The sequence below is a fragment of the Phyllopteryx taeniolatus genome, chromosome 1 (assembly GCF_024500385.1).
Source record: "Phyllopteryx taeniolatus isolate TA_2022b chromosome 1, UOR_Ptae_1.2, whole genome shotgun sequence".
NCBI lineage: Eukaryota > Metazoa > Chordata > Actinopteri > Syngnathiformes > Syngnathidae > Phyllopteryx > Phyllopteryx taeniolatus.
Genome location: NC_084502.1, coordinates 1,674,207 through 1,688,979, shown reverse-complemented (window position 1 = coordinate 1,688,979; position 14,773 = coordinate 1,674,207). Strand labels below are relative to the sequence as shown.

General features: G+C 42.3%; 1 protein-coding gene across 1 annotated transcript; it reads left to right on the top strand.

The window, feature by feature from the left end:
• Nucleotides 1-3,322: 3,322 nt before the first annotated feature.
• Nucleotides 3,323-8,859, top strand: hspb7 (heat shock protein family, member 7 (cardiovascular)). Its single transcript, XM_061789523.1, has 3 exons — nt 3,323-3,644; nt 7,841-7,965; nt 8,570-8,859. Exons 1-3 carry the CDS (start codon nt 3,482-3,484, stop codon nt 8,747-8,749), a joined length of 468 nt encoding a protein of 155 aa, XP_061645507.1. The 5' UTR covers nt 3,323-3,481; the 3' UTR covers nt 8,750-8,859.
• Nucleotides 8,860-14,773: the final 5,914 nt, after the last annotated feature.

Genomic DNA, 14,773 nt, shown 5'->3' with positions numbered 1-14,773 from the left:
GCTTTGACCTCCATGATCTCAGCATTGTAAATGTCAATTGCACTCGGACTCGCCTGTTACGCACTGACGGAGTTTGCAACGATCCGAGCGAAATGTCAGACCTTTGACGAACGCACGGGAGCGTATGTGTGGTTTGCGTGGACGCGCAGGAAGCAGCGTCCCACGACGGAGCGTCTGGCGCCGGGCTCGTCTTTCGGCCTTGCGACTGCCTCCGTCATTTCCACTCTCAGGAGACGCCTCCGGTGTCTTCATGCTGCCTTCAAAAGTTTGTCTTAACTCATTTAACGAGCAAAAAAAAAAAAACACAATGTCGTTCGATGATAAATGAATGCTCACCGACGCTCGAACCCGAACCGAGCAGACTTACCTGAGCGATGCAATGGATGTGATCAAAGATCTGTTGCTCGAGGTCGGAATTGTGCAGGTGGGCTTTAAGATGATTAAGCAGTCACACTTGGGAGAGTGGCTCAGATTAAAGCTTTGCTGCCTGCTATTCAAATGACTTTACCAGACAATGATTTACTAAAAAAATATATATAGAATATATAGAATATAGTTACTGTTTTACTTTTCTCAATTCCACCTCTCCTTCACACTTTCAATTAGCACTTGCGCTATTTTAGAAATTTGAGCTATGTGAGCATCAGTCTCACACACACACACACACACACACACTGGTAGAAACGTGCAAAAACTGGTTTCCATGGAAACACTCGACTTAATCCACCTCTTCCGGGGTCTACGCACGTAATGAATGCCGTGGCGTCATTATGTCGTCGGTTACTTTCTCCTGGTCTGATGATGACAAAGCAATTTCAAGAGGGCTGGGCGCCGCATGCTCCCGCCCAGATGAATGCTTGGAATTTTGGAGGACATTGAAAATGTTGATCACTTGTTTGGATCCAGGGGTGAGTAAACTACGGCCCGTGGACCACGTGCTGCCCGCTCCGCTCTTTAATCCGGAACCCCAGCATTCACATAACGAAGACTCATGTAATATCTATTCTAATTGTACATATGTATTTAACATGATTTATTTTCTTAAGTAGTTATTCAATATACAATAATACTAATTGCATTGATTAAAAATAATGTAAAAAAAAATGACCATTAATTTCATTATTAGTTCTAACCTTTACAATTTTACAAATACATCTAACTTTTTTATATGATCAAATAATTGCTTATAAATTATAATTAGAATAGTGAAAAAAGAAAAAAAAATAGACCTTCCATGCGTCCACCATCTACGGTGTTGGGATGTTTGTCTGTCTGCAGCCTTACGTAACACACAGCAGCTGAAACCGACGCCGTGTCTGTTTGGAATGTACACAAACAAATGAACAGTCCAGATTCAATGCCACTGCTGAGACAGGCTGGATTACTGGATCACATTCGCCCTCTTCTGTTTATTACTTTTCATCCTTTCAACTCACGCATCTCGTCTATGTCCCTCGTCTATTACCGGCAATGATGCATTGTCCATTTCAGCTTTCCTTCCATCCAATGACTACAGTTATTTCTGTTGTTGCTTGCTCCTATGTTATTTTCTTGTCTGCATTGTGTAATGGCATACAGTCATTGGGTACTACAGTAGGGATACTAGCACAATGACATCAAAGTGTTGTGTGGCTAGTATTCTCTCCAATCAAAGAAATCGCCACTTTGAGGACTTTCCCATACCTAAAATCAAACAGTGTTCCCCAACTACATCGCGGTCGAAAATAGGAAATTCCTCAAGGTCAGACCTTCAGAGTGTCATGTGTGTGATGAAGGTTCTGCTCTTAAGACATTCCCCGTGATGTTATTTGCCTTGTGATAAACGTAGCAACAATGCAAACGGCGCTGCATCGAAGTCCACTGACCAGAACGTTAAACTGTATATCAACAAAGACATCATGCAATTGAATTTGAATGTTTAGGATGCCTTCAGCTGGATGTCATGAGTCGCAGATATTAATAAACACAAAGCATGACACCGATAAGTCCCGGACACCCGGACAGCTTTGTTTTCCAGTGAATTCTTTCCATCTTTGTTTGGCTCTTAACTTTGCTCGGTGGTGTCAGCTCCTTGCTTGCTGTGGCATCATTCCATCGCCCTACGGGACATACAGTGTACTGCACAAATTCTGCCAAGGCACAAGTGAGATGAACGGGTAAAAGTATTTTTAGAAATTCTGTTGGCCTACGTCATTGATTCCATTAAATGCAGAACTAGAATGTCATCGCTTTCGGGAGATTAACGGGAGTGCTGTAGTTTAACAGGAATGTAGCCTACTTAATGATTTGATTCATTGTTCTTGCATAAAAACTAGGCTCCAGTAAGGCAAGGGTGGCGAACTGGACAAGTGTAAAGCATCAGCAGAACATTACACGTCATTGCAACGAGGCCCACAGCGAATGAAAGTCCACGCTACCATAGCAACAGTAGCTTGTAATGTCCATCCACAAAATGAGTTCCTCTTATCCAATCAAGTCATTTAAAAAACTGTGACCGCCACCTATTAGCGGTTCCCCCTTCACAATGGCTAATAGGAATGTAGCAATTGGTGGCAAGGAAGTGCTGCTGAAGTGATCCATCTTGAATGAGAGACTTAGATCTTTGTTAGTCTGGGAGGAGCTAAGTTTAGCCTGGGTTGTTAGTAGAGGTTAACTAGAGTCTTAGCCGCATGTACACATACACTTCTGGTGAATTGATTTTAATAAGAAGAAAGTTTATGGGAGGCCTCAATGACAAGGTTTTTTTTTTTTCTATTATCAGCAGGCCATAGTCCCCATTATTAGTTCCTTCCATTTGCAGAAGATGTCCGAAAGGTTTTACATAACGTGAAAGTAGTGATATATCTTGTCTGAGAAACATAGCTCTAACCCCATGTCTGGGTTGTTAATGAAACAAATAAAACAAAAAAGGTCCCTATGTTAGGTTGGCTAGTTGATTTGTTACGATGTTAAGCTGAAGTTGAAAACCGACGAACTGCGAGCAGCACCAGCCACAGAACTGCATGTGGCTCGGGAACCAAGTGTTGGAAAGCCCTGTCGTCGGGTGATGGCGCGCGAGTGAGCTCTGCGAAGAGATCATCTATTTCAGGGATGGTGAGGCAGGAATGGCAACTGTTCACACGCACACACACGACCTCGCTTACCGGCTGTCTCGATTTCCACGCGCAGAGCCTTGCCGTCGCTCGGTGCGTGCTGATAAAAATAGACCATTATCACACACGTGCACACCTCCTGTCCACACAAGGCCCAGCGCCGCTTATAAGGGGGAGTGGCTGCTAAAGAGTGACACTATAAGGGGATGGAGGCCGTGACCTCGTCCAACACAAATTGCCATTAACTGTAAAGAGAAGCGATGAAAAGAAATAAAGTTCTGTTTTGTTACATTTAGTTGGAAAGAGCCGTCCTCCGGAAGGAAGAAGCAGCAAGTTTTCTCTGCCTTCTCCTTTCACTGTGCCTCAGCCTCAGGCAACCTCAGCCATCCATGAGTGCCAGCAACTCTTCTGCCTACCGATCGGAGCGGAGTTTCCATCAGACGTCGTCCTCGTCTTCCTCCAGTAATCCATACGTGGAGAAGAGTCACGGGATGTTTTCCGAGGACTTTGGCCCCTTCATGAGGCCCGGGGGCAACACCTTGGGCTTTTCCAGTAAGTGAGAGACAATTTAAAGCATTTGTATTGATGTCTGAAATGATGTCAGAGAGAGGAAAATAGTGTAGGCAGGAGATCGAGACAATACCAGAGATCAACAGAGCTATCTAATAGTCATCTGACCAATAAAACAACAACGCTGGCCTGAGATACGGGCTTCATTTTTTTCCGATGCGCACAACGAAATTGAAAAGTGTAATTGGGCGACTTTGCGAAGTGCTGCCTCCATGAATGAAAATACAATCCGTGTGTTTACTGTCGCTCAAATTTGCAGTCGCTTCTTTTCTTCCAAAGTAAAATTCTGACTCGGGGTTCAAAAAGCCCAAGTACAGTGGTGTCTTGAGATACGAGTTTAATTCCTCACATGTCCATGCTCTTAACTGAAAACACTCGTATCTCAAATCGTCTTTCCCATTGAAATGAATGGAGTTGCCAGTAATCCGTTCCAGTCTCCCGAGAAAATTTGTTGTTTTTATTTTTTTTCTAACAAGGAAAAATCGCACTCGATAATATTTTACTTTATAAAAACAGGCTGATAAAATAAACGGAACATAAAGCATTAAACAGTTTGTGCCTCATGATCTAATGGTGGGCTGCGCCTGCTGGTGTGCCCACCTTGGCCATCGAAAGGCACTATTATATAGCACAGTCATGCAGACAAATGAAGAATACTGTAGCCTACGTCTTCTGCTGTTCTACTACTTAGTAAGTTGCTGTAATATCAGTTGTTTTTTTGTGAAGGATGAAGAATATTTTTCTGTGCGTCATCTTATATTATCTGTCTCTATGTGCTGTTCCACTATATGCGCCAACATATCCGTTTCTTAAAGGGTTCTAATACTGCCACTGTCGACGCTAACAGTTAGCATGTCAATGGCATTTTCCATTCATTTGGTTGTAGTTTGTTAGCATTGAGCTAGCGGTTGTTCCCACGGCAAAGCTGTGGTTGTTTTACATACACAACTTGTAATTCTCTTTATTCTATGCTTGGTTTGACCATAAACAGTTGGAAACATCTCTTTTCTGATGAAATGTTGAAATGCTTATTGTGAAGTGAGATGAACTGAGTTACTGCCACCATAAAGCGCTCGTATCTCAAGTTTGCACTCGCAAGTCAAAGCAAAAATTCGGCTGAATGAGGGCTCGTATCTCAAAAACCAAGGACAATCGCGAACGCTACACCCGAATGTCATGGTAACCTAAAGCCGTACTTGTGTTAGTCGAAGGGGGCGTGGTGATTGTTTGCATGAGACAGGCCAGCCTCTCCAAAAATTGTTGATTTCAGGAGCACTGCAAAGGTTCAGAGCCGGGAATTGGCTCTGAACCTTTGCAGTGCTTTTAAAAAAACATTTGATGTATTCTTCGAGGAACCGCTTTTTAGACATTGCTAATTGCTGTCTTCAGATGGTTGTGTTCCCCACTGCCTTCAAAACAACAGTGGTTTAAGCCCCTAGTTTTAGGATGAACAACAGTACCGAGGTAGCCCTTTTCAATGTTTTCAATAACATCATGTGTAATACACACTCTCAAAAACTCACAGTCTTGATGTTACTGGACCTTAGCTCGGCATTTGATAGAGTAGTTTACCACATTTAATAAAATAGACTCAGAAATCTGGTCGATCTCGCTGGTGTTGTTTCTAACTGGTTCAGTTCTTATCTCACAGATCAATTTTTCTTTATAAGTATGGATACGTGTTCCTCCGGAACACATTAAATTAAGTGTGGGGTGCCCAAGGGTCAATTTTAGGTCCACTACCTTTTTATATATGTAAAGAACCTAGGTGTAATTTTTTACTCTGAGCTTGATTTTATTTCACATATTAAAAACCTTATGAAGATAGGTTTTTATCATTTTAAAGGTGTCATATTTTACCAAACCAACTTTTTCCAGTATTTGGGAAGTAATATTGGCTCTATGGTGCCTCTGTAAACATGTGAAATATGAAATAAAATCGTCCACGAATTCCACAGTTCCAAACGTTTTCTGCAATCAGGTCATTCAAATTTCTTGAGCTCATCTACGTCACGAGCGAAGAAGATTTCTGCTTACCTCTACGCTCCCAAGCCAACGCTGTCAACATAACAAACGTGTGCTCACAAAAGTGGGTCTTCTACACAGAGGCAACCAATCAGAGGAAAGGGGGCGGTCTTAGCCAAATATGGACAAATCGGATACAAAATGGGTCAAACAGAAGTAGCTGTCAGAGGGGATTTTCTGGACACTTGTATGACAAAACCAAGGTATTTTTTTTTTTTTAATTAAATGGACACTTTTATCCTAAGTTCATGTTAGAGAGTCACTCTATGGAGGTCAAAATAGCCAAAAGACGGGACTTTAAGAACATACCCAGAGTTCGCACCTTTCTCTCTCAAGCTAACACGGGTGTGCCGATGCATGCTTTATCTCGTCGTCTAGATTATTGTAATGCCCTTGCTCCCGGGTCATCCGAAAAAGTCTACTGCTAATCTGCAGTTACTGCAAAACTCTGCTGCACATGTGCTGACGAGGACCAGATGGTTGGCCGCACATTACATTAGTTTCAAAATCAATGCTTTGGCATTGCATTACGGAACTTTTCACTTCTGTTCTATTGCTGTGATCTGTTTTTTTTTTTTTCTTTTTTGTGAAACACTTTGGTCCGCACTGCCAGCAGTAAGACGGATTTCGTTCCAGTGAGGGTTGGTACAGTTTATGTAGAAGACTCACTGTACATCACCGACTGAGGGAAAGACAATGGAGTGAGCTTCCCCAGGCGGGCAAAATTAGCATGCCATTAAATCTGCTTCCCCTCAACTCTATGTACCATCGCAGTGAATGTTTGCAGCTGATGGACTGACTATTTACATCTGGACATGTTCATACAGTACATACAGCTCACATGTACAAGTATTTCTTAACCAGACTCATTAGCCTACAATTACTTAATTTGATTGGTACTATAAAAGAGTATATTGATATCTATAGTGATATCCAATAAAATAATTGTTTAGTTTTGACAATTACTGGTGAAGTGTATATCTTCTCGATGTGCATGTTAATGTTCTGTATGGACAAACACATGACGTTTAAAGGAATTCCACAGGAATTCGTGTGCTCGACATAGCACAATTGTTTTGGTAACCATGAATGGTATCCTGGAGTGGTTAGGGTGCACTACAACAGACACGCACGCACGCCCGCACGCACACAAGCTGGAGAATGCTGGACTGCCTGCCAGTGTGACTTCAGACCCAGACTATCTGGATGATGTCTGCACAAGAGGCATGAACAAATGGTTGCTCGGTTACTGGTATACACACACACACACACACGGACATAGTAGGTGTAATATACTTAACCCGCATATGTTAAATCCAATCTGATATCACTCAGACTGCCAATTGTTGCTGTGTGTGTGTGTGTGTGTGTGTGTGCGTGTGTGTGTGTGTGTGTGTGTATAGTTCTCAACTGAGGTCACAATCACACACCAGGACAAACAGCTGTCACTGCCCGCTCGACTCGCCTATGCATTATAACAGTCTTGTATAATACAGCAGATAAAATGTCCATCCGTCCATCCATCCATTTTCTGTAGCACTTGTCCTCTCTAGGGTCGCAGGTGTGCTGGAAACTACCCCAGCTATCTTCGGGCGAGAGGCGGGGTTCACCCTGAACTGGTCGCCAGCTAATCGCGGCAGATAAAATGTGTCAGTAGGAAAGTTAAACTGTTGGTTCTTTGTCTGCTAATATGAAAAGTGAACCAATTTTACTTATGGCATTTTCACCACACTAAAATCTGACTGACAATGACATTTAAAACAATAATGTATTATAATAAGAGGTGGCAAAAGTACTCACACTATGAACTTAAGTAGCACAGATACTTCTGTAAAAAAAAAAAAAAGGACTGATTCAACTCCTTTACTTAAGTAAAAAAAAAAAGTACAGACTGAAATGTACTAATTAAGCTCATGCCAATGAGTAATAACTGGCACCTTGCACAGTAGGAATAAATAAAACAAATAGAAATGCAACACTGTGTAATCCACACACAAAGTCCAAAAAGTCCCAACTGCAATCTCAATCACGGTGACCCAGAACATCCAACTCATGAAAACAATGTGAAGCGCTGCTGAAGTTGTGAGAAAATTGTAGGACATTCGCGAAAATCCTTTTGTGCTGCTCCCATTAACAACGTTAGACATTTGCAGGTGGAAGTGGGAAGATCAAAGCACTCGGGGATTCGTACCAGTTCACAGTGGACGTTCAAGACTTCTCCCCGGAAGACGTCATCGTCACCACGTCCAACAACCAAATCGAAGTCCGTGCGGAAAAGGTATGGAATCTCGTACGTGACTTCGAGTTCGGTTTCCACTCAGCGGGGCCAGTTTGGTTCAGATCACGTGTCCTCGCATTCCCATTGTAAATACCCGAATGTCCTCCCCGGTCACGCTTGCCTCAGTGCAGTGATGCCTTAAGATACAAGTTGAATTTGCTCGGTGAGCAGGCTCGTAACTCAAAACACTCAAATCATCTTTCTGGTCTCCAATGTTGCGCCGTGTGTTTATGTAAAGGCTGCGTGGTCTCTCCAATGTAGCGCTCATCGTACTCCTCACCACACTAGACTGCACTGCATGAATTTTGCATAAATCTTCCCAATAAAATTATTGATACTATTCGACAAACAAACAGTGAGGAAAATGCACAATAAATACAAATGTGAAAATCAAATAAAATACTCTGCCTGGCAGAGGTAAGTCAGGTCTATAAGGACGATGGGAAAGCACCCTAGAATGCCAAAAAGGTGCCACCAAGGCCGACCAATTCAAATTCCAAATATACACTTTCAGATTTGGGAATCCCGACGGGCGTGAATTACAGTTTCATCCACTGACACAAATGCATTGCATGTTTCGCTGTTCTTTTCGTCTGATTGACAGTTGGCCCAGGACGGTTCGGTGATGAACACATTCACCCACAAGTGTCAGCTGCCCGAGGACGTGGACCCCACCTCTGTGACGTCATCTCTGGGCGCCGAGGGGACGCTCACGGTTCGGGCGCGGCGACACCCGGCCAAACATGAGCACGCACAGACCTTCCGCACTGAAATTAAGATTTAAACAATTATCCACATTGACACACACACCATTCTAGTCATTCATTCATTAATGCTTTTCATGTATTATAATACTATATTATCAGTTTTGTGAATAAAATTCTCCTGCTCTTGTGTTTTTGTCATTTCGAGCCATGAAACATTTCCTGTTCAACAAAAAAATACTCAAATATGGAAATGATGTATTCATTCTTTGAGAGAGAGAGAAAAGTGATCATTTCTTACTGCACGTTAGCTATAAAAACAATATGTAAAAATGTATTTTTTTGCCATTTTCTGGCTAAAGTGCAGTTACTTTTCACTCGATCTGAAACCTTCTAAATAGTATTGACTTGACTTCAGGGTCACAGGTGAGCTGGGCGAGACTTTGGGCGAGGGCCGGCGCACCCTGGACTGGTTGTCAGCCAATCGCATGGCACTGATGGACAAACAATCATTCACACCTTTGGACAATTTCAAGTGATCAAAGAAAAGCCAGAGTACCCAAAGAAAACACCCTGCTGCCACCTTCTAGTGATTTTCTTGAAAAGAAATAAATCGACAACACTCATGAGCGACACTTTTTGGAGCCAGTCTGACCTCTTGTGGTAAGATGGCAGAATTGCAGTTGTACCGTCCAGCCACTTTCATTGTACAGCATTCTGTGTACACTTACTGTATTTTGTTGACAGTAATCTATACAATGCAAAAACAAAATAAACAAAATCAATAATAAAAACGACTCTTGAATACTTCTTGTGGAGTGTCGACAAACAGAATTGTCATGGCCAGCAGAGGGAGGCATCACTGTTTGGAAAAATAGTTTTTTTGTTTTGTTTGTTTTTTTCTCTCCTTTAAAAAAAAAGAAAAAAGAAAAGAAAAATAAATCGTTATGCTGTAGTAGTTATTTCTTAACCATTATGCCCTGTTGACAAAAAGTTACATTGGCACGGTTAACCACAAGATTTTTATTTGGAACGTTAACATTTTAACCATTGTTTCATTTTCTTCCTGTTCTGGTTTAGTCATCCCATTAAAAAAAAATAAAAAATATCTATATATTCTTTTTAAAAATGCTTTGTGGTCTCCCTGCCCGGCAGCTGGATTAGTGGTTAGCACGTTTGCCTCAGAAAGAGTTTTAAAGTTCACAGTTCGATGCAGCTGCGACCTTCTTCGTGCGCGTATGTTGCTTCTCTGGCTAACACACACACACTCTATAAACATATATATATATCTATATATATATATATGTAGATATATATATATAAAATATTCAGTTTGTAAATAGGCATCCATTACAAATATTTTGGAATGAATTAAAATTGTTTTTATTCTCTGTAAAGTGAAAATACCATCTCAATTTGACACACCACAGAGAAGAGTGTTGTTAACAACCCTGCTAAATTTGACTGATTAAAAAATAAAAAAATAAAAAAATCGATATGAATATATTATAGATATATAATTATAAAATAAGGCTTGCAAATATTTAATTTTTTAAAAATTTATTATTATTATTTTTTAAATCAAGCCATTGTCCAACCCTGGCGGCACGGTGGACGACTGATTAGAGCGTCAGCCTCACAGTTCTGAGGACCCGGGTTCAATCCCCGGCCCCGCCTGTGTGGAGTTTGCATGTTCTCCCCGTGCCTGCGTGGGTTTTCTCCGGGCACTCCGGTTTCCTCCCACATCCCAAAAACATGCATTAATTGCCCGTAGGTGTGAATGTGAGTGCGGATGGTTGTTTGTTCTATGTGCCCTGCGATTGGCTGGCAACTAGTTCAGGGTGTACCCCGCCTCCTACCCGATGACAGCTGGGATAGGCTCCAGCACAGCCACGACCCTAGTGAGGAGAAGCAGCTCAGAAAATGGATGGATGGATGGATGTCCAACCCTCAAAGGCCCTAAATCCTAAATGTTTGAGCCGCCCAAAAAAGTGAAAGCCTCTGGGTGCGGAATGTGTCCTACCCTTTCCGTTTCGGGGGGAACAACAAGGCGCTCTAATGTAGCCACGTCACCGCGAACCTCATGTCCGCACGCTGTCACGGTGGACTTTTTCCAAACTAAATTGACCTCACGCTTCCGCCTTCTCTCACGGCTGTCAACGAGCCATCGGATTATCCGAAGGGAAGACGCATTTTCGGAATGTAGGCGTAGCTAGCTAGCAAGCTAACTGCATGTCGCAATTGGGTCGGATAACCGCCGGTGGGAGCGAAAGCGCTCAACTTCTTACTGGATATAGCGAGAGAAGAACGACACGTCCGAAGCCCGAGTGTCTTGTCCCTGGGCGCCCCTTTCACCTACCACAAAAATAAAAAATAAAAATCGGAAAAACAGTACAACGCTAGATCTCCCCGAAGTCTCAAATATGACATTTTTCCGACATATGACTTTGTGGTTCAATCCATTAGTTTGTCTGAGATTTTGATAAGGTTAGACTCATAATGTATAGCTAAACCGTTGCACACATAAAAGAACATTGAGTTTGGAATAGTTTAATCTTTATAATTTTGGACTTTTTGTGAAACATTCACTTATCTGGGTTGTCATACGGAGCGATATTTACAAAATCATTCAATTGTGCACATTTGTCATTAGGTCAACATGTTATGGTATGGTGGCTTTCCACGTGCTGCACACATATAATGCAACAAATAGATTTTTATAAATTATGTTTTGTTAACACTTTATTCTTTGTTTAAAGAACAAATATGGTTAATTCCAAAAATAACGATCTATGGTTTTAATCCACTTTTATTAGAGGCCACTGTCCATTTAAACTTGAGAAAATCAAATGCACTTACAATTATCGCATAGTACATTTCCAAAGTCATCTTCCCAACACTGACACGAGGTAACCGAAAAGATCGGAAACCGCTCACAGTGCGACGCAGAACGGACACCACTGCACAAGCATAATAATAAACGTTTTCATACAGCTCTCGCATTGGATTTCACTTAACATTGTCGCCATTTTAAAAAAAACACACACACTTTGTCTGTTCTTCAGTTGTCTTTTATGGTTTGACATTGACTGACCTTTCCACCCTGACAACAAAGATGACCGCATTAACATTTGACGAAACACTTTATCTTGGACCTCAACGTGAACATGATCTCGCCTTCAAACCGCCGCTTTCATTTTGAACTTCATTCGCAAGACAACCTGTAACAGCAGCTCCTTGTTCCTTCTTTATTTTCTTTGCGCACGTGCGCCAAGGGCAACAGTGGGAATGCTGGGAAAAGTCCCGAAAAGGCCGAGCAAACGGACGACAGTTTTGCCGCCCAACATGGCGAGGAAAAGCGCGGGGGACTTCCTGCGGCTCGCGTGTACATGTGAAGCATCTGCGAGGACTCCCACAGCGGCAGACACAATGAGAGCATAATATTAGGCTAAGGCTCACATGACATGACGGGCGTGGGGATGCGTGCGTGAGTGTATTTGTGTATAAATGCCGCAAAACCGCAGTCTGCTTTTCTCCCTCTGCCGCCTCCCATTTGCTGAAGCACCAAAATAATCTTCAGAGGATGCGAGAGCGGGAAAGAACTTCTGCTGGCTAATGCTTCTGGTCACGAAGCTGGCGAGGTCGGCGAAGGCGATACCGACAGGAAGGGCCGTCATCCAATTCTTCCCTTCTCTTATTTTTTTGTGTGCGGACCACCTCGGCCCTCCTGATGGAGGAGCGCGCAGCCTCGGGGTCTAACTAAAACCTCCCCTCCATGTGCTCCCTAATTGCTTTAATGACCGTAATTACCTTCTGGGGTGCATGTTGCACACGGGACGATTAATGGCCTCCACAACATTTGCAGACAGGCGGAAATGAAGAGGGGCCACTGAAAAGTAAAGAAAGAAAATCTGCCTAGTTAGGAGCGAGACGCGTATCCTGCTGGCTAAAATAAAAACAATCACAATGTCGTACTTCTAATCTTCTTCTTTTTTTTTTTTCCGAGAATAGAAAAGAAAATGTTTGGCGAACCTTAGCTTCTTTGCACTTCACGGAAAGTCAATAAAGCATATACACTGCATGTATATACGTTTAGTCGCAATTATCCCCTCAATCTAAATTGCCCATATGTGTAAATACGAGTTGGTTATGCATGTGTGCTAATCACAAGCCAATATGTATTTATGTCATCACAGATTCGTCACTCATCACGTAGCTTCAATTGTGCTCGAAAGTGAGTGCAAAAAAAAATATAATAATAATAGCGCGAGAGAGACGAGGTCATTATTCATTTCGGTCAGTGAGATTGGCATGAGTGAGTCTCAAAAAGGAGCTTTTGAAATTCATATGATCTCGGTTCAGGGCGTTCAATTTTCAAGCTGGCCCACTGCGGAACTCGGAAGGGGAATTATGTGCAAAATCGCCATAAGGGAAGACGCAGGGAGACCAATATAGACAGAAATTGGAGGATGTGTTTTCTGGTCAAGAACCCAAAGCTAAAGTTAGCCAGGATGTAAATTCCACAGCGCTGCCATTTTTTTTTCCCTCTCCCTTTTTCAACACATGACAAAGAGGAAGCAGTACGACTTCAAGAAAAAAAATAAAATAAAATAAAACAGGAGAAAGATGTCGTCTATGAAGAGCGGTAGCTTCCCTTGTTTCTCACGTGGCCTGGAGACGGAGGTCAGGGAGATGAGAGTCCCCACGCCTTCATCACAACGGCCAAACACGCTAATGCGACCCGGTGGAAACCTCTGAGCGAGGCTCCAGCGTCACCGACACCACCGGCCCCCGCTCTGGCTCGCCGTGCACGCCTCTTGTGTACAGTCGTCAAAGTAATGCCGTGATACAAAGTTGCACACATTCAGGCCCCCCCGCGGCGCGAGGATAATCACATTAGAGCTGACGAGCGGACCGGCGCTCGGTTTGGACACGCTCACGTGCGGATTTGCATAAAACCGATGAGTCCGATCGGCAACGCCGTGGCTCTGCCCCTCTTTTTCCATCTCGCATTGGGGGGGGGGGAAAGAGAGAATGGATGGAAAATGTCTTTCTCCGTTTAGAGCTGCCACACAAAGCCGCGACTATTTTGAGGCCTTCTATTGGTCGGAGGGGGGGCGAGAACACACAACCAGCTGGAAGTCAAGGACAAAGACTCGCTCGAGACTTAGTGACAAATCCCTGTTCCCAGGCTCCTTTCTTACAGATGAATTCAATACTTCAACATTGACGTTCCCCTTGTCTTATCTGAAGAATGCATTTGAAGGCTTTGCCACGCGCATCAATCATTTTTGAAGGTGACAGCGGACGCGATTGCACCGGACGACCTTGTGAAAAGTTGGGCAACGGGCTCGCTCGCGTTGCGTCGTCGACGCCGCTTGCCGGCGAATGTTAAAAAAAATAAATTATAAAAAAATAAAAACACAAAAGGAAAGGGTCATAAAAATGAAATGCTATCTCATAATACTGACATTCGAAGTCATAATAATGAGCTACTAAATCAAAATTATAGGACATAACTAATAAATATCAGTTAAGATCTCACTGTAATTATAAGATAGTATCTATCATCTTGACTAAACAGTTTTTAATAATGATTATTTTTATTTCCCCTATTTTTTGGGGAATATCTGGGCTTCCGTAGTTCTCCAATCTTCAACATCAGACACAAAATAAACAATGTTGATTACTGCTGCGCTTGTAGTAAACAGAACTACAGAGCTTTTTCCAATATGTCTCCTTCTCGTGTATGTAAATAAGCTCACCAAAATATTAGGTATAGTACCTTCTCTACAAATGATACCGTACAGTCGTGTACCATTGGAGTCAACAATCGTAAATACATTTTTCAATACCTCACTGACAGTGCCTGTCCAAATAAAGGATTATATATATATATATATATATATATATATATATATATATACACAGTGGGTGCAGAAAGTATTCAGACCCCCTTAAATTGTTCACTCTTTTTTATATTGCAGCTATTTGCTAAAATCATTTAAGTTCATTTTTTCCCCACATTAATGTACACACAGCACCCCATATTGACAGGAAACAAATGGAATTGTTGAAATTTTTGCAGATTTATTAAAAAAGAA

What these genes read in the sequence shown, in the direction of transcription:
- hspb7 (XM_061789523.1), top strand. Translation starts at nt 3,482, where the DNA reads ATGAGTGCCAGCAACTCTTCTGCCTACCGATCGGAGCGGAGTTTCCAT. An exon ending in CAACACCTTGGGCTTTTCCA is followed by an intron (nt 3,645 to 7,840) that starts GTAAGTGAGAGA and finishes AGACATTTGCAG; the next exon opens with GTGGAAGTGGGAAGATCAAA. An exon ending in TCGAAGTCCGTGCGGAAAAG is followed by an intron (nt 7,966 to 8,569) that starts GTATGGAATCTC and finishes TCTGATTGACAG; the next exon opens with TTGGCCCAGGACGGTTCGGT.